Genomic DNA, 25,924 nt, shown 5'->3' with positions numbered 1-25,924 from the left:
CCACAATGTTTTAAAGTATTTAAAATGTAGCTAACCTAACCGAATTGACGATTAGTTATCATGAGATACAATGAAAAAAAAAAAAAAAAAAAACGAAGATGCACTATCGGGCGTTTGGCTTTCTCGTCTGTGAAAACGTTTCCCTCAACAAAGATGCTTAAATTCAAAACTGTCACTTTACCGCCGACCGCCCGAGACACTGTGACGTCAACGCTTGGACTGCTTGGTCTCCTGACCACGGTCAGTTGGCGCGCATTAATACCAACCGAAAGTAGAATGAATTTTTGTAGGTTGTGTATTGGTGCTTGTTACTTGGTTACGCAACTGGGTCGTTTGCTCGTAGTGCGCACGGAGCGAGGAACGTTAATTCATCCTAAGAAAAGCAAGTAATGTGATGCTTTTTTTTTTCTTGTCATGGCCTTGGCTTCACCCACTCTTTTTTTAAATGTACAAATAACAACCACGCTGGCTGGTATCTCGCAGTCGAGACGCGGAGCCGGATACGCCACGAGGTAACAACCACTGTCACGTTGATTCTAGGGTTGATCTGTTCGTAGAAACATTTCAGACTTTTTTTTTTTTTAACAAATTTTTGCACGGTATTCACATACCATGCTCTGGGTTACGATCTCACTGTAGCATTGTCTCTCTCGTAAATTGGGCATTCCGGTGAAGATTTTATGGCAATTAGGACCGCTTGCAAAGTCAGGCATGTAAAATCCAACAAACACTTTGCAATTTAATAAGATGGAGAAATGCTTTACTGCAGGTTACTTCAACGGCAGATGCAGGAAACGTTTTCGAAGGGGAAAGAGGTTTTTAAAAAATGTAGAAAAACTATAAATGTTAACACTTTATATTTTTAAAAAATCCTAACATTACTATATACATTAACACACTGACATATGGGCCTTTAGTAGCAGCCGTAGGCGATGTGGTTTCTCATACAGTTGGAATTGCAGGTGCTGTAACATCACACTTTGCGTCACATATTTAATGCCTACACTGATATTTTGCAATTTTTTTCTCTCTTGTCATATCCGCCATTGCTTTGCCGAAATTCACGACTGTGCGAGCCGACCTAAGGTTTGTTATCTAGCTCGTTATAGTCTTCGCTATAGTTCCGCTTCGAGGCATTCCTTTACATAGTGTAGACTCTCTTTGTAGTTTTCTCAACTTCATTGCGTTTTGTGTGCGCTTTCCACGAGGGCTAACAAAACTGAAATATACAGACGTAGTTATGACAGCAGTCATTACTATTTTGCAGTAAATTGAGTCACAACATTCATCTACCCATACCACGTGTCAAAATGGTCCAAATCATAGCCAACACTAGATTTCGAAATTTTTGCCAGCTGTTCTATAATTTAGTCTCACTGTGCTTCAGTACATTGTTGAAATTCTTTTTTCAGAATGCTGATTAAATTTTTTAACTTGTTGGCTTACGCTGTGTGTGTATGTATACGCCAGGGACGCAACAAATAAATTTCCAAAGGGGGGGGGGGCAATATACCTTTTTATAAAGAATCATCTATCCCCCCTATTGAAGCTGGGGGTCCGGGGGTCCTCCCCCGGGAAAATTTATATTTCAAGGTGGAAAATGGTGCTATTTAAGCAGTTTTATTACCTAAAAATTGATTACACAGCACTTTCTTTGCCCCCGTTTGCCCCCACTTTAAGGTTTCAGAGGGGGGGCAAAATACCCTTGCCCCCCCCCCTGTTGTTGCGCCCCTGTGTATACCTACTGTGTAATGAGGGGGAATGGACTTAAGGCCTTGGCATATTTATTTACTGCCACATTCACTCCAGTAGCCTAAACGGCCCGAGACGGCCCCATGAGGACTCCTAGTAAAGAACTGGCCTGTATTTCAGACTGAAAATACTCGTTAAAGTGAAACTTTTTCACAGCCAGTGGGTATGTCGAGGCATCAGAGCACAACGTAAAAAGCGTAACAAAAACAAGGATGAATTTTTAAGCGGATATAGTAGTCAGTCAGACCAAATGTAAGATTCTTTGCGTGTTTTTCGTTACCATGCTGTTTACAACTGTGAACCTCCAGTGTAATACTGATTAACTTTTAAATTACTTGCTGAAAACACAAGATGGCAGTAGCAGCGCTCGATTACGTGTCTTGCGTTATATCACACTCGCATTCTTGCTTGCGCACTTGTGTACTTGCTCACTCGCATACTGCGGCACTGCGATGCTTCCATACATTGTTATACGCGCAGTATACTTGTAGATACGCTTACTGTGTACTTAGAAACTTGTGCAAGTGATTTCAAATATTTGTGTACAACCTATCTGCGACTGTTCACATGTAACGCACGTGACGGCTACATCCTAGGTTGGCTCATATGGCAAAATGATTCAGCAACATAAATAATTAGTTATTAATTTAAATTTTTAAAAATTTAATAAAATATATTTTTTATGTATTTGCTGTAAATGTTTCGAATGGCAATATCGAACTGTTACGATATAAAACTGTAAAAAAAAAAAAAAAAACTATTATTAGACCTAAAATAAATTTTTTTTAAATTTTATTTGTGTTAAAATATCTGAATGGTTATTTTTAACTATTGTTTTGAGTGCAGTAATGTTTTTTTCCCCTAGGGATTTATTGGTTAAACATTTTAAGATTGGAGTCAACCATTCTGAAGGGGAAGCCCTCTTTTCACAAACGATCGTGCATCTTCGGTTTTTTTTGTTCATTGTAAATAAATATGGCGGTGTTGATAAAATGATACTAATGGTCAATTAGGTTAGGATAGCTACATTAATGATACTGTGAAATCACGTAAACTTCGGGGAACTTAAGGTGTGGCTCTCTTGTCTGTGAAATAAAGGCTTCCCATTCTGACGTGGACAGTCGGAAAGCAAGATAAGCTGCTCGTGGCGCTGTAAAGGTACATGTAACTTAGGTTCACACCTCAAATTCATCAATACTCCCCAGACAAATAATCCCGTTGGGGTGTGGTCCTGGTTAGGATAAAGATGAGTCTTTTACACGCCTGACACTGTTACCAGTGCCCAACATGGGTTCCGAGAACCGGGAAATAGATTCGCCATTTCCAATCGCGGCATGTTACTGGAGAGCGCACGGCCAGGTCGAGAGGTTGAGGAGACCCATCCCAACTTCGGCCCCACCGACCCGCCCCCAGCTCCGCCGTGAACCCCCAGACCACCTACAGAGCTGCCCCCCCCCCCCCCCCCCCCCCGTTACGGAACCACACCTCTCACATCTGTAAAGGTACAACTAATCCATAAGGCTAAATAAAATAAAATAATGTCAATTTCTTCGTTCTTCTTCAAGTTCTAATCCCCTATTGGGGTTTTCTTGAAGATTGGGGCTTTAATGATATTAAGATCTTCATTGGTTTCTTTTTTCTAAAATTTTCCATAATCATTTTCCGGGGTATGCTGGGTCGTCATCAGAAACTTCGTGATAAATAGACATCTAATATATGTATATATATGTATACAAACATAGTAATATAAAATATTATAATATAGAGATTAACATAAAGTCTATAAATTTTCTAAATATTCTAACTCCGACGGTTCGATTACGTTATGCAAGAAGAACCGTAAATGTAAAGGTACAGTCCGCGAGCTACACGCGGCACCAGTGTCGCAGTAGCGCGAGATGCCGCGGGGAGCGCTGGCGACGGCGGCGCTGGTCGTGCTAGCCACGGTCGCCGCAGGGTCGGCGGAGCGGGTGCTGGCCGTGTTCCCCTTGCCGAGCCGCAGCCACAAGCAGCTGTACTCGCCCCTGGTGGAGGAGCTGGCCCGCAGGGGCCACCAGGTCACCGTCGTGTCGCCCTTCGCGGACGACCCGGGCGACCCGGGCGCGAGTAACGTCACGGACGTGCGGGTGGTCTTCAACATCACCCGCGGCGGTGAGCGAGCGTGGCTGCGTCGTCACAGTGTGTGTGTGAATATACAGGATAATTATAAAGTCCGTGAAACATTTCAAAAAATCGGTACCGTGAAATGGCTAAGAATTATGTAACAAATTATATACCACGTGAAAGAAAAACTCTCAAAGTTTTTTTTTCTTCACTAGTTACAAATTTTCTATGTGTCTACCTTGCGTCACACGACACACATCTAATCGATAGTCCAATTCTACCCATACCCGACCCAGAATATCAGAGTGATGCTAAGAGCAGCTGCTACGATGCGGTGTCTCAATTCGTCAATGTTCTGTGGTAGAGGTGGAACATTAACACTATCCTTGATGTATCCCCACAAGAAAAAATCGCAAGGTGTCGGAAGTCCGGTGATCGTGGTGGCCACGGGTGATTAGCACTTGGTCAGCGGCCGCCCCACGGCCCATCCAGCGATGTGGCAACGTCTCATTCAGATAATCTCGTACCACATTGTGGTAATGAGGTGGAGCACCATCTTGTTGAAAGATGAAGTCCCTGCTATCAGCTTCAAGTTGTGGCATAAGCCACAATTGCAGCATGTCGAGGTAGGTGATACCAGTGACAGTTCTCTAAGCGAAGAAGAAGGGGCCATAAACTGTCTTGTTTGACATGGCACAGAACACGTTAACTTTTGGCGAATCTCGGACGTGTTCGAGAGTTGCATGTGGATTCTCTGTCCCCCATATGCGTGTGTTGTGTCGGTTGACTCTTCCTGAGAGATGAAAAGTGGCTTCGTCATTAAAGATAAATTTGTTTGCAAAGTCATCGTCTTCAAGACGGTTCTGCATGGCAATGCAGAATTGTAGTCGGAGCAATTTGTCATCGTGGCTGATGGCTTGCAGAAGCTGAAATTTGTACGGCTTCACTCTTAATCGATTACGAAGAATTTTCCACACTGTTGGCTGAGGGATGTTCAATTCTGCACTAGCCCGATAAGTTGACTTTTTGGGACTCCGCACCATCACGTCCCGTACACAATCCACTGTCTGTTGTGCCACGCCTGGCCAACCCGACCGTTTTGCGTCGCATAAACAGCAGTCTTCCTCGAATTTCTTGTACCATTTCATTATGCTATTGTAAACTGGTGGTGTTTTGTTAAACTTGCCATGGAAAGCTCTTTGAACACTCACTACCGATTCGCTACGGGCGTATTCAAGCACACAAAAGGCTTTCTCTGCCTGGTTCGCAGCCATTTTCAGCAACTACATGCACTAGCGCCCCTGTCGGTTGTTTTTTAAAATAGCTTTTTGGCGCTACATTAAAAAATACTTTGAGAGTGGTTCTTTCACGCTGGATATAATTTGTTACGTTATTCTTTTCCATTTCGCTGTACCTAATTTATGAAATGTTTCACGGACTTTATAATTATCCTGTATATGGAAACGGCTACAATTGGTAGTCTCCCCGCCGTCGATTCAAATGATTCTACACATGTGTGTGTTGCACCTGAATTACAATATGCACTTAGCGAGTTGTAGAAACTTCGGTTTCTGGCCTCGCCCACATTTACTGCTCCGCATGGCAATATGATGAATTGGCGGCGGTTGGTAGTCTTTCTTTGAAATCTACCCAACACACACGTATCTACTGTGATAAAATTTCCCGACTTCGTTATTATTTTCTCCTCTTGCCTATAGGTCATGGTTTCGTTCACAAAATGTCAGTCGCGACAACGTAAAGCCCAGAGGTTGATAAACACCACGCAGGTAAAACGAAACACTGGCCCTTAGGGCAGACATCGCAGACTTAGAGACTAATAGACCCTAATTATCACCCGCTACTTTAGTGTATTCTTCATTATGCATAGGTACTGCATGTGTCTGGCAAGCAACGTCAACGTACTATTATAACGTTGTAAGTTTAACTTTAATCTCATAGTGTTATGTATTTTAATAATTGTGGTATTACTGTGCCAAGCCATAATAAATAATATTAACAAACAATAACCACATTTTTTATATGTACCCATTGCTTGTTTGTAAATAACTAGCAGAACCAGGCATGTGTTGTCCTGACAGTGTTTAACTATTTACCTATATATATCTAAAATGGATGGTTTGTATGCCATCTAGAATCTATAAAGATTTTAAAATAGTATTCCATTTTAAACTCACTCATCAATTACTAATCACAGTCACGATCACCATTTGTTGTTATTGAGGATAAAGGACAGTAAAAATCAAAACATACCAATTTTTCATGGTGATCGGTTGAACGGAATAGAAGTTGGATGCGCTGCAACGCTATCTATTGGCGAATTGTAGCAAAATGGATATTGTGAAAATATTCTCGTGTTCAAATTCCAATACAAACAAATTCTCATGGCGATCGGTCGACTGTTGTAGAATCTGATGCACTGCAGCGCCATCTAGCAGTGAGTTGTAAAAACATGGATACCATAAAAACAATTTCATGTAAAAAAAACTATTCGATGTGCCAACTTTCATGGCGATCGGTCAAACAGTGTCGGAGTTTATCACCGTCATCCATAAAACACACATACACATACGTGCGCGCACACACACACACACACACAATAGAAAAACATACAAAATTAAGTATCTATGAATTAAGTAGTTTGAAAAATGTATGTTTTTGTTTAATAAATACCAGAATTTTTAAAATAATAATTCAGCTTGTCTTTGCAAAGTCACTACCTATATTAAAATAACATTATTTAAGCTATTCAACCATTTAAAAACATATGTTTGCAGATAACAAATGTTGGGATACCCACATAACCTTGTCTGTAGCTTTTATCAGTAACAGTACACATACACACGAAAAAGAATATCTTGAGCGAGCACAGTCGTACATAAGAATGGCTGAGGAAGCACATTACCTGTCATGTCCGGATAAGAGTACATAGCGATAAGAGGAACACGTAAAGAAAATTAAAAAAAAAAATTAAAATAATGATGTTCTTATTGTATTACAGTCGAATTAGAAATATTTTGATACCGATAGCAACAGTGAATTCGTAGATTATTTTTGTTTGAACTGGATATTTTAATTTTTGACGTGACGTCTAATAAATCGAAAAACGCCGGCTGCACGCACGAAAAAGTGTCCCGTAACGCTCATTGTTCCGTTACGCTGTGTCCCGTTACGCTCATTGTTCCGTTACGCTGTGTTCCGTTATGCTGTAGGCGAGTGCAGTAATAATAGGTTATGTTACAACTGACTAAAAAATTATGGTGATACATATAATTGATGATAGATATTTGATTACAGTTTATTTATATGAAAACTTGTTCATAATTATATTTAAACTTTATAGCTGAACGCCAGTTTTTAAAATTAATTACAAGTTATCTACACGTGAACTGTTTCGTCGACTGTTTAAAAATTGAAGTGAAAAGTTAATGTGGTTTTCATTTATCGTCCGTAAACCGACTTTTTAGACAACCAATTTTTTTTTGTTTTGATTGTTTTGTTTGTTTTTTCCAGGGAGCCGGTTGAGTCTATTCAGCCATCCCAACATGTTCGCGAGGATGTTCTACATGTTCGCGTCCGTGACGGCGCTGACGGACATGGCGCTGGCCTCTCCGGACGTGGCGCAGCTCATCCGGTCCCGCGACGAGCACTTCGACCTGGTGATCGCGCTGACCGCCGTCAACGACGCGCTGCTCGCCTTCGGCCGCCGGTTCGACGCGCCGGTCATCGGTGTGTGCACCACGCTGGGCATACCGTGGGCGGAGCACCTCCTCGGCAACGAGCTGCCCGCGTCCTACGTGCCGAACACCTTCCACGGCTTCGGCGACCGCATGACCTTCGCGGAGAGGCTGGAGAACTGTGTGTTCTCGTGGTGGGGCAGGCTGCTTGCTGCACCGGCTGTACGTCGCGCCGGCGCAGGACGCCGCCATGAGGAGGCACTTCCCGGGCGTCGAGCTGCCCCCGCTGCTCGATCTGTACCGGGACGTGGCCCTCTACTTCGTGAACATAGTGCCCGGGGTGAACTACCCGCGGCCGCTGCCGCCCAACATGGTGCCCGTGGGCGGACTGCAGATCCTGCCCGCCCGGCCTCTTCCGCAGGTAGCCGCGACGGGGGAGCTGAATTGTTGCCCCATTGGAAGGGCAGCCCTTCAGGCTTTTTATGACAGTGGTTATTATAGGATAGGTTAGGTTAGGTTAAGTTAGGTTAGGTTAGGTCACTTTACAAACTAACCACTGTCAGAAAAAACCTGAAGGGCTGCCCATCCAAGGGGCAACAATTCAGACAACCTTTCAAAAACACCACTGTTAAAGATATCCTGATGGGCTGCCCTTCCAAGGGGCAACAATTCAGACAACCTTTCAAAAACACCACTGTCAGAAAAATCCTGATGGGCTGCCCTTCCAAGGGGCAACAATTCAGACAACCTTTCAAAAACACCACTGTCAGAAAAATCCTGAAGGGCTGCCCTTCCAAGGGGCAACAATTCAGACAACCTTTCAAAAACACCACTGTCAGAAAAATCCTGAAGGGCTGCCCATCCAAGGGGCAACAATTCAGACAACCTTTCAAAAACACCACTGTCAGAAAAATCCTGAAGGGCTGCCCTTCCAAAGGGCAGCATTTCAGTCGCCCCGCCGCGACACGCAGGGTTCGCGAACCACCGCCGCCTTGTCGGGATGGCCGCATTCCAGCACGTGTCCAAACTCGAATCCCAGCAAGGAAACAAATCGGCAACCGTTTTAATAAACGGTGCCCTGCGCGAGGGTAGAAACTGATTCCAGCGCATTCTAACGAACGTTTGGCAACCCTCCGATGCAATTGTTACGGCGGAAAATCCTAGAGATAGCAGCACCGTCGAACTAATTAAATGGCGTTATTCTAATATTCCCAAATATTTTATGTACTTATATTCCAGGATAGTTTCGCTACCACGAAGTTTCATTGGCCCACCGGTACGCCCCCCGATGATCACGAAATTGAATATATACGAGTTAATGGCGTCAGACGCCGGTCCGCCATCTGCACGAAATCAATGGGAAAAAAAGTGAGCTCTGCGCATGCGTGGAATTTGGGCCGCAAATCGGCAACGGATATGACACCAAAATCCGTTCCCTAAAAATAAGAGACTGACCGTGTCCTATCGTGCACTAGGAATACGGTTAGGGTACAGGTGTAGAATTATTTAACACATAAAACCTTATTTTAAAACCTCATGTCGGCCTAAGGGTGATGATATTCTTCCTTGAAAAATAAAGAAAATGTATTTACGGGGGGGGGGGGGGGGATTTGAGCGAGTATTTCAGTACTCACCAGTGATGTGTAAACATCTAACTTCTGTAACGAGCAAATTAATGTGTTTACGTGATGTTCATATTTTCTAATTAACTTATAAACAAAACTCGGGCACGAAATTTAACGTAAAATTCTTTAAAAAAATGCCTAGCGTGATAAATATACCGATAAAAAAAAATTCGCTTTTCAAGTACACGCCAAAATTTGTAGACGCAAATCTCACACGTACTTTCTGCACCCGTCGCTCGAATTCTCTGCCTGAATCGTAATCGTTGCTTGCCACCATCAAACGCAGGTAGAAATTAGCAGCACGAAACAACAGGAAATTTTAAACTATTAGAAACGGCTCCCATAAAAATTCCCTGCCGACTGAGATCTGTGCAGGAGTGATGAGTGTTACTGTGGACCAATAGCTGTTGTTTCTGGAACTGCTTGTTCTACGGATACTGCTGGAATATGCCATGGAATGGCATGGTGTGGCCATCGTCTACCTATGAAGGCTGCATTGCCGACATTTGGACCTGTTTTTCGACAAGGAATTTTATTAAAATAATTCCCATCTTGTTAAAATTCACTAAACATTTAATACTTTAAAATCTCCACACACATTAGAAGTTATACTTCTATCCAGGGGCGCAACAACAGGGGGGGGGGGGCAAGGGTATTTTGCCCCCCCCCTCCCTTCTGAAACCTTGAAGTGGGGGCAAACGGGGGCAAAGAAAGTGCTGTGTAATCAATTTCTAGATAATAAAACTGGTTAAATAGCACCATTTTCCACCTTGAAATACAAATTTTCCCGGGGCCCCCGCTTCAATAGGGGTGATCGATGATTCTTTATAAAAAGGTATATTGCCCCCCTTTTGGAAATTTAGTTGTTGCGCCCCTGTCCATGGCAGTACTAAAATATTAATCGGAAACATTTAAAAACTCACTATAACTCTGACTATATGTTTATATATTTATTGGTTCTTTTCACAAAGTTCTACGAACTAATCAAAAACTTCTAATAGTACCCCTCTCTATTAATGAATCGGTGGAGACTTTCTCTTATTGCGTAATAAATATACCCGATATTTTTAAGAAGTGTGATTAACAAAAATGGCCCTCTTGTTGCAAATGTCCACTACGTACGCAAACAAAAGCTTCAACGGCAAAGATAAGCAAAGAAAAAATTTGCTATTGGCGGCGAGTAATCTTCACACTGATTGATTGATTGATGTAGACTTGGAACCGCCACTACCATAGTTTGAAACACCTTTTTAAAATATTTACTTAAAACTGTTATATCATGGCCGAAGTATTGCTCGAGTCATGAGAAACAGGCGTAACACGTATCATACAAACGTTTTCAAATAGGAGATACCTTTATCTTCTTAAGAGTCCTCGGTGGCCGTGACCTCTAAACGCATCGCGATCACGTGTCGAGGGTCCTGGGTTCGATCCTTTCATACCACAGTGATTCAAGTTTGTGAATACCGAGTCGGTACAAGTGGATCGCAGCCCACTGAGATCACTCTGCGCATAATCGTGCGTCGTTTAGCACTATCCACCACACCATTTTTACTCGATCACAACTTACTATACAAACGATCTGTCAGCGACGTAACCAGACGAGTTTCCACACTCATATATTGGCACCTTCCTTTTTTTCCCCAAACCAACCAAACCCTTTCCCTACACCCCCTCATATCAACACCACGTATTAATCCCACTATTCCAAACATTTTTTATTCAACTTATATGATAAATAAACAGATTTATTTGCAGTCATTTTTAATACATCGCAAGTTGGATAGAACGAAAAATGCCAGTTTTTAAATATTGGACGATATACATACGTGAATCCTACAATACAAATAGTTCAGTTCATCTGCCCTTCAACATACTTTTTTTTGTGTTATAACACTACGATATTCAAGTAAATATCCATAGTAGACATTACTCTGCCAGTTCAGCGCTTCTTAAATGTGACGCCAGGGGCACAAGACCCACCCTTTCCCCTTCTAGTTTCGTCCCTGCGATCTGTAAACAGTTGTAAAACACGATTACAAATGTAAGTTACCTCACACCTTTATTACAGGTAAAGAGAGAGCGATTACAAAAACATAAACAAAATTGTAACAGCTGCATTTGAAGTAATTTATAATATTGCTTTACAAAAAAAAAATTAATAAATCTTAATTCATCCGTACATTTTTCTCATTAAAATTTTTTTAATGTATGGTATTTCGTTTTCCAGGACATAAAAAACTTTCTGGATGAGGCCAAAGAAGGTGCAATACTCTTCAGTTTGGGTACTAACCTACGCAGTGCCGATCTATCTCAAGAAAAACGTGAAGTTATCCTTAAAGTATTTTCAAAACTGAAACAGAGGGTTTTGTGGAAGTTCGAGACGGACTTTGAGGATGGTCTACCTGGAAATGTTAAAATATGGAAATGGCTACCGCAAAGTGATGTTTTGGGTAAGCATTCCCTCGCATTTATTCTTATTTATAAGGAAACATTGCAATGCTTCGTCTTGTGCTAGTATTGGTGCTGTACTTGTAGCATAAGAAACACTACAATGCCAAGTCCTTTGTTATAGGTGCTTGTTGGTATGGTAGCATAAACAATTTTTTTTTCCGTGGTATTATTTAATAATTACTTAATACATTTTGAAATTAAGAACTAAAGTAATAGGATAAATATTCGTTCTTCCTTAGCTCCTAAATATTACTCCGTGCAAGGCCTTGGAAACTGCTAACGTAGCCGCAGGTCAGTTGACGCCGCTACGAGTTTGATGACGGACTGAGATTGGATGAAAAATTGAAAAAAAGAAAATAAAAACAGTAACAGTAGGTCGTGCGCACAAGATTTGACCGTCATGTTTTCGAACACACTGATTCGCATTAGCACATAAGATCGTTGTGTGCTACGGACGCATGGAGCAACAGTCAATGAGAGTAGAGTAGGTTGCAATTTTGGAGGGACTAGAAAACTGGTTATAATTACCAATAATACTGTGGCAAGAAATTTTCGAGATATTACAATCTTCCGGTGTATATAATCCCAGCTTTAAAAATTAATTACTATTACTTATTAAAAGTCATTAGCAATTAATGTAAATAAAAAAAATTGGTTGTCTGTAAAGTCGGTTTACGGACGATAGTTTAACGTGACAACGTCATAACAAAACATTAATGAAATGATTGCATTCTTTTATGAAAAAAATTGAATCATTTTTATTGAATTATCACTATTTTGTATGGATACAAAGAAGGAGTGAAATGAAATCTACAATTTAATTGATAAATTTACTTTTATTAGCACTCATTAATTCAAATATGTTTATTACTTTAACAAGCAGATTATTTTAACTATAACTTTTATACATGTTTGCTATTTAACTTCTTCCAATCTGTGTTATTCTGTTGAGGATAGGACGATAGAAAAAGTAGGAAACGAATGGGAGTGTTTCAAGTTTAATGTGCCTCGAAAAAGTCAAATCGATGGTTGTTCCAAGCGAGTAGATGCGGCGCAAGCGTACAATGAGCGTAACGGGACACAGCGTAACGGGACAATGTGCGTTACGGGACACTTTTTCGTGCGTGTAGTCGGCGTTCATCGATTTATTAGACGTTGTCACGCCAAAAATTAAAATTTGTTTGTGGGTAGAATAAAACTAATTTTTTTTACATAAACCAAATTAAATTATAAGTCGAAAAAATTGTATTCCCAAATTGCTGGTCAGAAGTCGTGTGATGATCATTTGGTAGTTAATATAATAATTATTTACTAGCACTACCAACAGATGTCAGTTACATCGAGAAATTTCGTTGGCTGAAATTAACATTAAGATTCACTTGTGCCACTGATTCTACACAATCGAGTGCATGGCTTGCTATACACTCGCGGGAGTTTTTGACGTGACAACGTCTAATAAATCGATGAACGCCTGCTGCACGCACGAAAAAGTGTCCCGTTACGCACATTATTCCGTTACGCTGTGTCCCCTTACGCACATAGTTCCGTTACGCTGTGTCCCGTACGCACATAGTTCCGTTACGCTGTGTCCCGTACGCACATAGTTCCGTTACGCTGTGTCCCGTACGCACATAGTTCCGTTACGCTGTGTCCCGTACGCACATTGTACGCTTGCGCCGCATATATCTCTCTTCCACTCGACTGTTTATAAAGTGAAGTGAAAATGTTAATGTTGTTTTCATTGCTTATTACAACAACAATTTCGGCAATAAAGTTTAATTATTCTTGCATTTTAAAAATCTGATTAATAGTATAAAATCAAGTATTTATTATTTTATTATTAAAATAAAAATGATTCAATTTTGTTCATAAAGTATGCAATCATTACATCAATGTTTTGTTGCGACGTTGTCACGATAAAATATCGTCCGTGAACCGACTTTACAGACAACCAATTTTTTTTTTTTTCATCGTGAACCCGGCTTCACTCCCTGCCGCAGCGCACCGGAACCTGAAGGTGTTCGTGACGCACGGCGGGCTGCTGAGCGGCCAGGAGGCAGTCTACCACGGCGTGCCGGTGCTGGCGATACCCTTCCTGGCGGACCAGCAGCTGAACGCGGCGCAGGCGCAGAGGAGCGGCCTGGGCATCGCGCTGCAGCTGGCCAGCGTCTCCGAGGCCTCCCTGGGCGGCGCGCTCCGCCAGCTGCTCCACGACCCCAGGTGCCCCCCCCCCCCATCCCACCCTTACGTCATGATGCTCCTGCGATTGACGTGTATCCTACCATCACTCGTCTTCCGGCAAGTGAGGGGTCCCGCCCACCCGGGCACACAGACAGTGCGCAGAGCTTCAGGAAAAACAACGCGATTTCAAAACTACTCGAGATATTCCGAGTGGGGTCTGCTTACGAAAAGCATTTAAGAGATCGCTGAGGCCCGAAAAGTACTTTTAATTTTGGATCATGTTTTTAAAAAGTATTTCTAGAAGAGTTAAAATGGCTAAAACGCTGGTTTTCTGAGTAATTTTTAGGCGTAAAACAACCAGTAAAGATCATTAAAAGCACTTAAGGGACTTGCATTACACCTTTATCTTCATTTATCGGCTATATAATGTTGCGGTCACCGCTAAAATTTCACAGTTATCCTGTGACGACGAGAAGACTACGCGTCAATTCAGAGCCTTGCGCTTAGAGGCGTCACCGCGCTAGAAATACCATCGAGCGTCGCACTTATCATCCCGCCTCGCTAACACACATACACCCCTGACGAGGCGGGCCCCTTAATACTTATCGCAGGCTTTCACGGCCATTGTCTGAAGTAGCTTGGCTTCTGGGTTGTAGCCGTGTCTTTTGGCGATAAATTCACCGACGTTTCGGTCGACATTGCAGTCGCCATCATCAGGGAGCAATCTTCCTAGCTGAAATAATAATTCAAAGAACATAATATGCATATTATGCTGTAACGTGTTTATTCTATTTCCTACCTACATTATAAATTATTTTTGATACTAACGGTTGTTTTTTGTTCTCCAGCTATCGCGAGAAAGCGCAACAAGCCTCAAGGATCTTTCGCGACCAGCCGCAGAGCGCGCTGGAGAGAGCCGTGTTCTGGTCGGAGTACGTCATGAGGCACAAAGGCGCTCCGCATCTGCGCCCGGCCGCCGCGGACCTAGCCTGGTTCCAGCGCTACCTGCTAGATGTCGTCGCGGTGCTAGCGCTCGCGGCGGCGAGTGTGACGTACTGCGTCTTGCTGGCGTGCCGCAGACTGTTCTGTGCGTTCAACAGAACAAACGTTGGCGACGCAAAAAAGAAACTTTAATTGGAAAAATACAAATTTTTAATACTAATAAATTCAATTTTACCATTAGTTAGATAACTGTATGAATTTTATTTAGTGGCAGTTTGTTAGAAAATGTAGTTTTGTAATCATGAGTTTTCGGTTCAAATCCCGTTCTACAATGACACGGAAGCGGAAAAGGACCACGTAAACCGAGACTAATCTCACGGTACAAAGTGTATTCAAATTTTTTTGTGTTCAACGGCACGCATGAAAACACGGACCCCATTAGCTCGACATTGCCCAGCTCTTGCATGGATATGGTGTTGGGGATGGGGGGGGGGGGGATATATATAACCCCCTCCCCTATCCTCCAAAACCTTAATTTTTTTAAAAAAATCTATTATTCCCACGAACAGAGGAAAGAATTTGAAAGCAAACATTGGGTTAAGTGTTCCCCCCCCCCCCCCTTTTTCCAAAAAAAATTGATATACTTAGTATTGATATTGCAGTAACATTACTATGTTTCAAATAGATTACATTTCAACTGTCATGTTTCTGGAATATTTCATAAACATATCATTGAACACATAGTACTCATGTCTATAAATGAAGTTTCAGATACATTTCAGCAAAATTCTTTGGCAATAGAATATTGTGGAATGTCTTTTTTTTGTATTGTGTACGCTTATTATGCTCAAACATTCCCGTGCCATATTTATATGTGCGCTGTTTTCAGTCTGATTTTTCATTTATGTGATGCATTAACAGGATATTCGCTATTTAATAAAATTGCTAAAGCATCTAACAAGTTTTCTACACTGAGGATAAGTTAAATGCGAATCTGAAAAATTATAGGATCGTACCATAATTATCGTATACACCTTAAAAACATAGAAATTCCTTTGTGCAACAACAGCCTAAGTCAATTCCTTAAATTAATGCGTATAAAGCAGGAAAAAAAAAATATATATGCATGTTCAAGAACTTATACGTGTTAATAAAATCATCTGAAAGACAGTATTTAAAATTAAATAAACCATTTTTTTATCACGAGCAACCCTTTGTGGTGATTGTGTTTATTTTGATCAGACTTGTAAATAAAAAAATTAACAATTAAACTAGACAATGGTGCAACATTCGGCTTGGTGCAAACGTTTAAGGAGACCGTTGGGGACAACACACTACCTGCAGAACTGGGGGATATGGCACCATTTTTTACCACGAGCCCCCCTTTGTGGTGATTGTGTTTATTTTGATCAGACTTGTCAATAAAAAAAATAATAACAATTAAACTAGACAATGGTGCAACATTCGGCTTGGTGCAAACGTTTAAGGAGATACTTGTGTACACCACACTACCTTCAGAACTGGGGGATATGACACCATTTTTTACCACGAGCCCCCCTTTGTGGTAAAAGTGTGTTTTTATTTCAGACTTGTCAATAAAAAAATTAATAACAATTAAACTAGACAATGGTGCAACATTCGGCTTGGTGCAAACGTTTAAGGAGACCGTTGGGGACAACACACTAACTGCAGAACTGGGGGGGATATGGCACCATTTTTTACCACGAGCCCCCCTTTGTGGTGATTGTGTTTATTTTGATCAGACTTGTCAATAAAAAAAATAACAATTAAACTAGAAAATGGTGCAACATTCGGCTTGGTGCAAACGTTTAAGGAGACCGTTGGGGACAACACACTATAGTCCATCCACGGTAACCTCCTACTTTTTTAAACGAACCTTTGAAAAAACACACCAGGATGCAGCATGTTTGGTTCGTTTGCAAAAATACTTTCCATCATATGCATATTAAACATGCATTAACACTAAATTACCGTATAATGATGTTAAATAAAATTTTACAAAAAAAGTAACTATCTATGTACAATATTATTAATATTAATGATCTCGCATGTGTGTAAATGAAACAGTGAGAGAAGTGGTGTGTTGGCAATGATTAGAACGAAATAGTTCCATAGCCAAAAAATATATTTTTTGACTTTCCGCGTGTATTTAAGAATTTGTTTGGGTATTTGTTAAGTTTGAACATTTTTTTAAATCTCTGGTGAAATAAAAACGTTATGTTAACGGTAAAAAAATATTACGTGCCGAAACCGTGGTCGCGCATTAATAATGTTAATAGTCACTTGTTTGTTTTCTCTTTCAGCCGTTTGTCTGCAGTCTGCAGTCTGTACGCCATATTGCAGTGTGTTTTAATATATTACTGACCGTGAAATAACGTACAGTTTGTGTTTCAGGATTTTGTGTTAATATTGTGTATTTTAACTTTGTTATATTATTTATTATCTACTATTGTAATGATGGAATTTGTTATCGTTTTGATATTTTGTGTGGTTCTTGTGATTGCTGTAATGGTAATTGGTTCCGGGATGGGGAAAGCTACTTCGTCGCAGCGTCAGATGGACATCATTAACGTCGCTCAGAACTTATATGTTTTAATTAGAAAAGGCGACTTGAAGAAATGTGACGTTACGCAGACGACCGCGTTTCTTCTCAACATCGCAAAGTCAACTGTTCTCAAGTAAGTAGGCTTTTTTCGTATTCATGCACGTAAAAAAAATATCGACTGTGTCCTAAGTATTGTCGGCCTGTGTTTTAACTCACGAGTTTTTTTGTGTTTTATTTCCAATTTATATTTTTTGGTGTGAGACAACACCGCCATGTGGCGTCTCTGTTGAAAAGTTAACCTAAAATCATATTAGGCCTACTCAGGTCCTAACAATAACAATATAGGCACTTTCAAGTATTTTTATGGGTGTGATACACGTTTGTTTATAACGATGTTTATAAACTTTATGATAGGTTTAACTATAACATAAGGGAGTGATTTTATAATTTGCATTTAATTAGTTTTTCATCTGTTTGGGAGATCACAAAATAAATAAAAAAACACTTCATTAATTTCGTGGACAAAGTCTGTCATGTTTCCATTTAGTGACCACAAAGCAAATATTTGTGACAAAATGCCATATTTGGAACACTGCCTAACTGCGTATTGTGAACGGGTCCCCGGAAGTGTTATGACAAATTTTTTTTTTTTTTGGTTAGGTACTACAAGAAAGACATTGAAGAAGTTTCAACACCAGGAAAAAAGAGGAAAAAAAGGCCACAGGAAGGAAAGTCACTTGACACAGTCGACGATTTCACAGTAAATGCAATCAGGAATGCAATTTACAGGATGTACGCTGAAGGTAAAAATTTGATACTGAAGAGTAGTTTCAATATCACTGGGGTAGGCCCTACTTAATTGTATTCATTTCATATATCCATATGCAGATTGACCGGTTCAGTTTTTTTCCGATATCATCTGTCCTTTAAAAATACTTAACATTTTTGGGTGGTTTGTTAGGTTTCTTTATTGATATGGTATTGATATATAGAATATTGTGCAACATATGAAATAGGTACACGTCCTTTTAAGGTTAGGTTAAAGATAGAAAGAAAATTGTTACATTCTAAAACTACAAGTAATGTTTATATCGTTATACACAGTATACATATTAAATAACCTCAACTTTTATGATGTATCAGAAGGTTAAATAATGACTATTTCCAGTATCAATAATATCCAGTTGTGCGCTTTAGCAGTAATTGGTTACAAATTAGTGAGTTGTGGTCTAAGCAAGCATGGTTATTAAAAAAAAAATTGGGATACTTAATTGGCTAAATTGTACTGTGTGGCAGGGTCCAGTACAATATATATTCTATTGCAAAATAGTGTCATGCCCTGCCTAACCCTTTAGAAAATATAGGGGTATTGTTATTTTATAAACAATAGGCCTACTTCATTGTAATGAAGTATCATATGAAAACACAACTTAGCCAGACAAACTGTGTGTTAGTGTATGAAGTAACAGAAGGTTATAAAACAGTAAAAGTTTAGTATCGCGTATCCGATTCGATACATTGATCCTGATCGCATGATCCTGCAAATATTGATCCTGTGATTGATGATGCTTGCTTTTCTAATTTATTACGTTTAAAAATCCTGTACAAAACCAAAACTAAAAACCTGTGATGTAGTAATGAGTTATGATTTAAAGTTGAATAATAATGAAAATATATATGTTTTATTAAACTTATGATAATTATTCTTGCTATACCACAATATTTGATTATGTTCAGGATCTTTGATCTGAATAAATGAAAAAAAGCATGCACCACACGATCAATAGGATGTACAGGTTCATGCATAAAGATCTAGGGATCACATGGGATACACGATACAAAACATTTACCTACAACACAGTGTAGAGCTTGTAACTTATTGATTGCTAAATTGAATGCTGAAATACTAATGTTTTACACAACTTCAATACAAACGCGCAATATAATCGTCATATCATTGCAGACAAAAATACTGCAATGTAGAATTCCTCTAAGCAAACTACAAAATTTAAATTAATTTAAAAGTATTTTTGAAATGTAAGTTTATTAAAACTATTTAATAAATGTAAATTGTGCACTTAAATTATCTTCTACGGGGTTGTGGTTTCGCTTAGTTTTGTGTACCTCTGTTATTTCATGTATTGTTAATGTATGCAATAAATTTACAGGTTTGAATGTTACAGTCGACACCATTTTGAAAGAAATCAGGGAAAGACAAATAGATTATTATGGTGGAAGATCAAGTCTTCATAAATTGTTAAAGAAGATGGGATTTTCATGGACAACTGTTGATGGACGAAAAGCTTTGATAGAGAATGAAAACATAGTATTGCAGCGAATAGATTTCTTGAGAAAGTATAAAGAAGAAAAAGAAAGAGGTGCCAATTTCATATTTGTTCATGAAACATGGATTTTCCAGAGAGGCAAGGCATTAATTTATTTGAAAATTTGTTCTGTGGTCCAATACAAAGTATTTCATTTCCATTTCATATATTTTTCAGGAACTGTATCAAAGTCATGGCAGGACAAGAGTCTACAATCTGCGAAGAGACGTACTGTTGGAGATGGTAAAAGGTTTATTGTTGTTAATGCTGGAGGGCGCACTGGCTTTGTGCCAGGAGCAGGATTACTTTTTGTTTCAGGTCAGAAGACTGCAGACTACCATGGCGAGATGAATGGGGAAACTTTCTTGATGTGGTTTGAAGACATGTTGGTGCATCTTGAGGAACCCAGTGTCATCATAATGGACAATGCTTCATATCACAGCACCCAGGTATGTGCAATGGTAAAGCAGTGTCTTTTTATTGCTCAAATTGTAATGTGAAAAATTTACATGTGTTTATTATTGTGTATAAGTACGAATATTCGAGACTAATACATTTTGCCAGCAATAATTGTTATCTTAATAGTATGCCGACACTACATTTTTATAAACTATAATGTTTGAGCTGAAATTGAATACACACACAGATATATATATATATATATATATATATATATATATATATATATATAATGTAATTGAATTACATTGTAGTGCAAACTAATTTAGTAGAGGGTTTGAAATACCAAATAAAATTTTTTTATTGCAAACAGCATTTGAAAATGACATAATTACTTGTTTGGTAAAAGGACCCACTTTATGAATGCTCTGTTGCCCTACTTAATAAATTAAAATAATATTTTCAAAAAAATTTCTAGTCACTTAACTAACATGCTTTGTTAAATTTAGAAATTCATTACGACAATATGCCAAAACACATGTTTGCTTTGCATAAGTACAGTAGAACCCTGTTATAATTTGTTTTTAAGGGGCTACAAGAAAAAAAAACATAAGCAGGAAATTCAATTTAGTACTTTTTAGTGTGGATTTATTGCCAATGGACTCAACAAGCTGCATAAAGATATATTTGATGCTCCAATTTGCTTGTAGCAAGCCAAAAACAATTTTTCTTTAACATCATGGTGCTTCCAGCTTCTATCTGCTTTGTCTTTACTTACACATTGTCTCATTGCTGTAAAATTGTCTCATTTCTGTATAATTGTCATAATTCACGACAGTGTTTACAGTGGAAATGCTTAAGTCCAGTTCTTTTGCCACTTGAACATGTGATTTAAGTGAATACATTTGAAAACACACAGAATGGCTAAAAATTTATGAATTTATTTGTTTTCCAAGGGTGTCAACAGGCAGTTAACTGCTAACATACACATATACATAGACAGTATAGACAAAGGCTTTTAATTTTTTTCGTCTTCTAAAATTTTATGAAGTGAACATTACAAGCACGAAACGCATAATTTGTGAAACATTATATCCAGGAATTAAATACATTGTCCTTATAGGGAAAATATTGGACTTGAAAAATAATACATTATAGGCAGGAAAACTTTATAAGCAGTAAAATTGTAACAGGGTTCTACTGTCATGAATTCTTATCAGCTACTTGAGTATTTATTTAAATGTTGGCACAACGTAGGTTGAGAAAACACCTACAACGAACTGGACCAAGGCTGCACTGATCGCGTGGCTGGAGAAGAATGGGATAAAACATGAAAATAATTTGTTGAAAGTGGAGCTGCTGAGAATAGCTAAACAAAACAAGCCCCGAATACGGTATATTATTTCGTTTTTTTTACAGCATTTCTTTAAAAGTGAGATAGTTGCAAAAAATTACGTATACACCTTGTTCTAACACACTTTTCAGATATGAGGTAGACGAGTTGGCTCGTAACTATGGCCACGAAATTCTACGACTCCCACCCTATCACTGCCACTATAATGCAATCGAACTAGTTTGGGCTCAATGTAAACACCATTACAATAGTAACGTGGGGCGGGCCAAGAGATTTGACAATGATGCAGTTGCAGCCATCTGGAAAGAGGCTCTTGATGCTTCCACACCAGAGAGGTATTTTTATGTTGCATGACCAATGGGGTATTCCTTTTGAAGTAGAAATTGTTTTATTTTCCTGTAGAACATTCCTCAAGCTTCAGCAAAACCCTTACCATACATTTTTACATAATACGTAAGTATTGTTGCCTAGCAGCCTGGTCCTACCATTCCTTTTGATAACTTTGTGTGCTAGTGTGTGTATAGTGTGATTATGATTTTGTGTATATTCATATACCAGTAATACAGTTTTAAAACAATTGGTAAAAATAAGTGGTTTGAATTTGTGTAGTTGTCGTTTTGAAAATGTGTTGCATGTATGTGTTTGTGTTCGTGTTTGTGTTTGTGTTTGTAATTTTATTCCCATGTGATTCATACATATCTGTGTAGTTTCTAGATCTAACAGTGGTGACTTATTTGCAAGGTTTTTTTTTGTAATTGCAGTCCATTTGCAATTGTTTCATTTCCATAAATAGTTTTGTATTTATTAGTAATTGTGATATTACTTTCTGTTATGCTTAATCTTGTGTCAATGACTTTAAAGTTATGGTGGGTTCAGTGCTGTAGGCAGATTTCAATATTCAGATAAAATTTCAACGTAGAGAATTTTGAATATTTTCATCTAGCGAACTTGAATAGGTATTTACACATGTAGTTCTTGCACATTAGTATTTTCAAAAGTTATGTTATTATAGTGAAATACATATACAGTAAATCATCAAAACTATTCAAAAAATTAAATTTTCGCTATATCTCACTGTTTTTGTCTGGGACAAATTTTAACCAAAAACAAACACAAAAATTATGAAATAAATATTTTATCATATGCATTCTAAGCCTTTATTGATAACATATATAATATTTACAGCTTTATTATATCTTGAATAAACCACTATAATTTTTTTTTTCAGATAACATAAAACAAAACATGTTACTTCAAGTATTAAATAATAGCTTTGATAGTTGAGGAAAACACATTAAATGAGTTTTGTTGTGTTTAAAAATAGTTTCTTGTGGAGTGAGTTCAAAATTGTATGTAATAAAGAGCATGCCATGCATTGTTTACTATGCCGTTTTGACAGAAACAAACATATTTTGTTATAGAGTGGTTTTTGCTATAAACAGGTCATTTATATAGAGGTTTTACTGTATACATTAATTTTTTTAGATGGGCGAGGTGTGTGGATCACGTGGAGAAGCTAATTCAAGCAGACTGGGAGAGAGAAGTCCACATAGACAGCGGCACCATTCCTCCACTCATCATCCACCTCGGCGAGGATAGTTCAAGTGAAGACAGTGACAGCGAAGAATTTGAGGTTACGACACAGCAAGTAGATGGAGACAGTGAAGTACTGGCAGTTCCTCTTGATGATTTACCCGGGTGTTCTTATTGAGGTCTGTATGTAATAAACACCTGGGCAACTGTAAGTATTGGGGTTTGAAACATTTTTTTTTCTTTTATGCATTCCCATTAAGTATGTTGATTACTGGAACTTTATGTATTAACTTTATATTACACGTATTATGAAATTAATAATAAATTTCATTTCTGGATTCGTATAGGTGTATGTGAAACATTTTATTTTGTTGTGTGTCTTCATTTTTCAGTGAACTTACTTGGAAAACAAAAAGCCAGTCCCCATCCAGGGCCACAAATAAATAATGCATATAAGTGGTATAGAAATTACTGTCAATTCTTCACCACAATTTTACTGTTCATAAAATTATGATTTTGTCTAATAAGTATACTCAGGAAAATGTATATAACCATATTTTTATTTGTGGCCTTAACCGGCAAAATGGTAGGGGTTTATTAAATAAAAGAAGAAAATTCATTTTTAAATGTTTTCATCTGAATTTGTTAATTTTATTAAACCTTCAATCCTTAGTCTTTTCCAGATTGCTTAGATGGACAGCCATATGTATAATTTACAATACTTTTTTTTTCAGATGCAGAAAACTGTGTTGAACTGTACTAAATGATTATATTTATTGCTTACATAAATGTTGTAAATTTATATATTCTCCTAAAAATTTACTTTAAATTATATGTTATTTCTTTAGCTAACAAACTTATTTTTTAATATTTTTACCATTGGGTATCATAAATAATGTTATGAACATATACATGTATACTTAGATCATATTCAAATTACTTATATATATATATATATACATACATACACACATTGTTTTGACAGCTGGTGATTGTAAACAAACCATTTGACATTTGTCACATGGCAATGTTTTTGTTTACATACGGCGGAAGGATACATAGTGACATTAAAGTAGATCCGGTGAAAAGCAGGGCTTCAGAAAAGTAGGAGGTTACCGTGGATGGACTATACCTGCAGAACTGGGGGATATGGCACCATTTTTTACCACGAGCCCCCCTTTGTGGTGATTGTGTTTATTTTGATCAGACTTATCAATAAAAAAAATTAATAACAATTAAACTAGAAAATGGTGCAACCTTCGGCTTTTCTAGTTTAATTGTTATTAATTGTTTTATTGACAAGTCTGAAATAAGAACACACTTTTACCACAAAGGGGGCTCGTATAAAAAAATGGTGCCATATCCCCCAGTTCTGAAGGTTCTTGGTGTACCCAAGGGTCTCCTTAAACGTTTGCACCAAGCCGAATGTTGCACCGTTTTCTAGTTTAATTGTTATTAATTTTTTTATTGATAAGTCTGATCAAAATAAACACAATCACCACAAAAGGGGGCTCCTGGTAAAAAAAATGGTGCCATATCCCCCAGTTCTGAAGGTTCTTGGTGTACCCAAGGGTCTCCTTAAATGTTTGCACCAAGCCGAATGTTGCACCATTGTCTAGTTTAATTGTTATTAATTTTTTTATTGACAAGTCTGAAATAAGAACACACTTTTACCACAAAGGGGGGCTCGTAGTAAAAAATGGTGCCATATCCCCCCAGTTCTGAATGTTTGTTCGTGTACCCAAGGGTCTCAAACATTTGCACCAAGCCGAATGTTGCACCATAGTCTAGTTTAATTGTTATTAATTTTTTTATTGACAAGACTGATCAAAATAAACACAATCACCTCAAAGGGGGGGGCTCGTGGTAAAAAATGATGCCATAGCCCCCGGTTCTGAAGGTTATGTGGTGTACCCAAGGGTCTCCTTAAACGTTTGCACCAAGCCGAATGTTGCACCTTTGTCTATTTTAATTTTTATTAATTTTTTTATTGATAAGTCTGAAATAAATACACTCTTTTACCACAAAGGGGGCTCGTGGTAAAAAATGGTGTCATATCCCCCCAGTTCTGAAGGTTGTGTGGTGTACCCAACGGTCTCCTTAAATGTTTGCACCAAGCCGAATGTTGCACCATTGTCTAGTTTAATTTTTATATATCAAAATTACACTTGTTTTCAAATTCGAATTTTGGATTCAAATATTTTTTATCCTAATTAAACATTTATATTTTTATTTATTTTTGAAGATCCTACTAGCAAACCATTTCATTAACACATCTAAGTTCATTAACATGCATATATAATTTTTTTCCCTATTTTATTCACATTAACTTAAGGAATTGACTTAGGCTGTTGCTGCACAAAGGAATTTTGGGTTTTTAAGGTGTGTACGATAATTATGGTACGATCAGGTAATTTTTCAGATTCGAATCTAACTTATCCTCAGTGTTTTCTACTTACTGTAGCTATGCCGCTATAATGGTCGTTGACTGTATAACATGAATGCTAATGTATGGGTTAGTCCCTTTAATGTTATCTTTAGTTAAAAATCACACAAATATAGGCTTATAGGTTCCTAAATATTTTGGGTTTAATATCATTTGATTAAACCAATTTATTTTATTCAGTTATCACCTTCAGGCTTTTATAATATACATAATTAAATATATTTCATAACCTATAATATGTAGTTAAGGGTAATTTATGTTTATTTACTGTGCACAACACATAAATTAATTATGTTGTGTTTATTTTAATATAAATGTTCAAGTGTTTAATTTGAAATAATTTACAATTCTACTGGTTAAGTAATTATTTTTATTATGTTCTGCACTCTGTAGTACTTACATTGTATGTTGTAGGCCTACAATTTAATAAAGCCTGCTATTATATCTGGCTTGTCATAAATGTAATTTATTGTAAGTGAATGCACTAGGCCTACACATATAATTAGACAGCGGTTTCATTAATTGCCATTTCGTTTAACAAAGTTATTTC

The 25,924-nt window shown here is 38.2% G+C and overlaps 2 protein-coding genes and 1 pseudogene across 7 annotated transcripts in view; 2 read left to right on the top strand and 1 right to left on the bottom strand.

Moving 5' to 3' along the window:
- Positions 1–25,924, bottom strand: part of LOC134530218 (uncharacterized) — a 52,205-nt gene that overhangs the window by 13,934 nt on the left and 12,347 nt on the right. The window lies entirely within an intron of this gene.
- On the top strand, positions 472–16,309 carry LOC134530220 (UDP-glycosyltransferase UGT5-like; annotated as a pseudogene).
- LOC134530217 (uncharacterized) lies at positions 16,636–23,887 on the top strand. Of its 5 annotated transcripts, XM_063364887.1 has the most exons (6): positions 16,641–17,451; positions 17,979–18,121; positions 19,487–19,741; positions 19,820–19,885; positions 19,961–20,091; positions 21,299–22,864. In XM_063364887.1, the coding sequence occupies exons 1-6, from the start codon at positions 17,228–17,230 to the stop codon at positions 21,512–21,514; spliced, it is 1,035 nt and encodes a 344-aa protein (XP_063220957.1). In that variant the 5' UTR covers positions 16,641–17,227; the 3' UTR covers positions 21,515–22,864. The 5 variants fall into 5 exon arrangements, with proteins under 5 accessions (XP_063220955.1, XP_063220953.1, XP_063220954.1 ...); XM_063364885.1 differs by having other exon boundaries at positions 16,636–17,451; positions 19,820–20,091; positions 21,299–22,874; XM_063364884.1 differs by having other exon boundaries at positions 16,637–17,451; positions 19,487–19,885; positions 21,299–22,874.

Source organism: Bacillus rossius, chromosome 3, assembly GCF_032445375.1.
Source record: "Bacillus rossius redtenbacheri isolate Brsri chromosome 3, Brsri_v3, whole genome shotgun sequence".
In the NCBI taxonomy this organism is placed as follows: domain Eukaryota; kingdom Metazoa; phylum Arthropoda; class Insecta; order Phasmatodea; family Bacillidae; genus Bacillus; species Bacillus rossius.
Note: the sequence above shows the minus strand (reverse complement) of the source record. Positions and strands in the feature narration are given on the sequence as shown.

Bases quoted from the DNA above. Each gene is read 5' to 3' on its own strand.
- LOC134530217 (XM_063364883.1), top strand. From the start codon at position 17,228: ATGATGGAATTTGTTATCGTTTTGATATTTTGTGTGGTTCTTGTGATT. The intron at 17,452-17,978 runs GTAAGTAGGCTT...TTTTTTGGTTAG, and splicing joins GCAAAGTCAACTGTTCTCAA to GTACTACAAGAAAGACATTG. The intron at 18,122-19,486 runs GTAAAAATTTGA...ATAAATTTACAG, and splicing joins TTACAGGATGTACGCTGAAG to GTTTGAATGTTACAGTCGAC.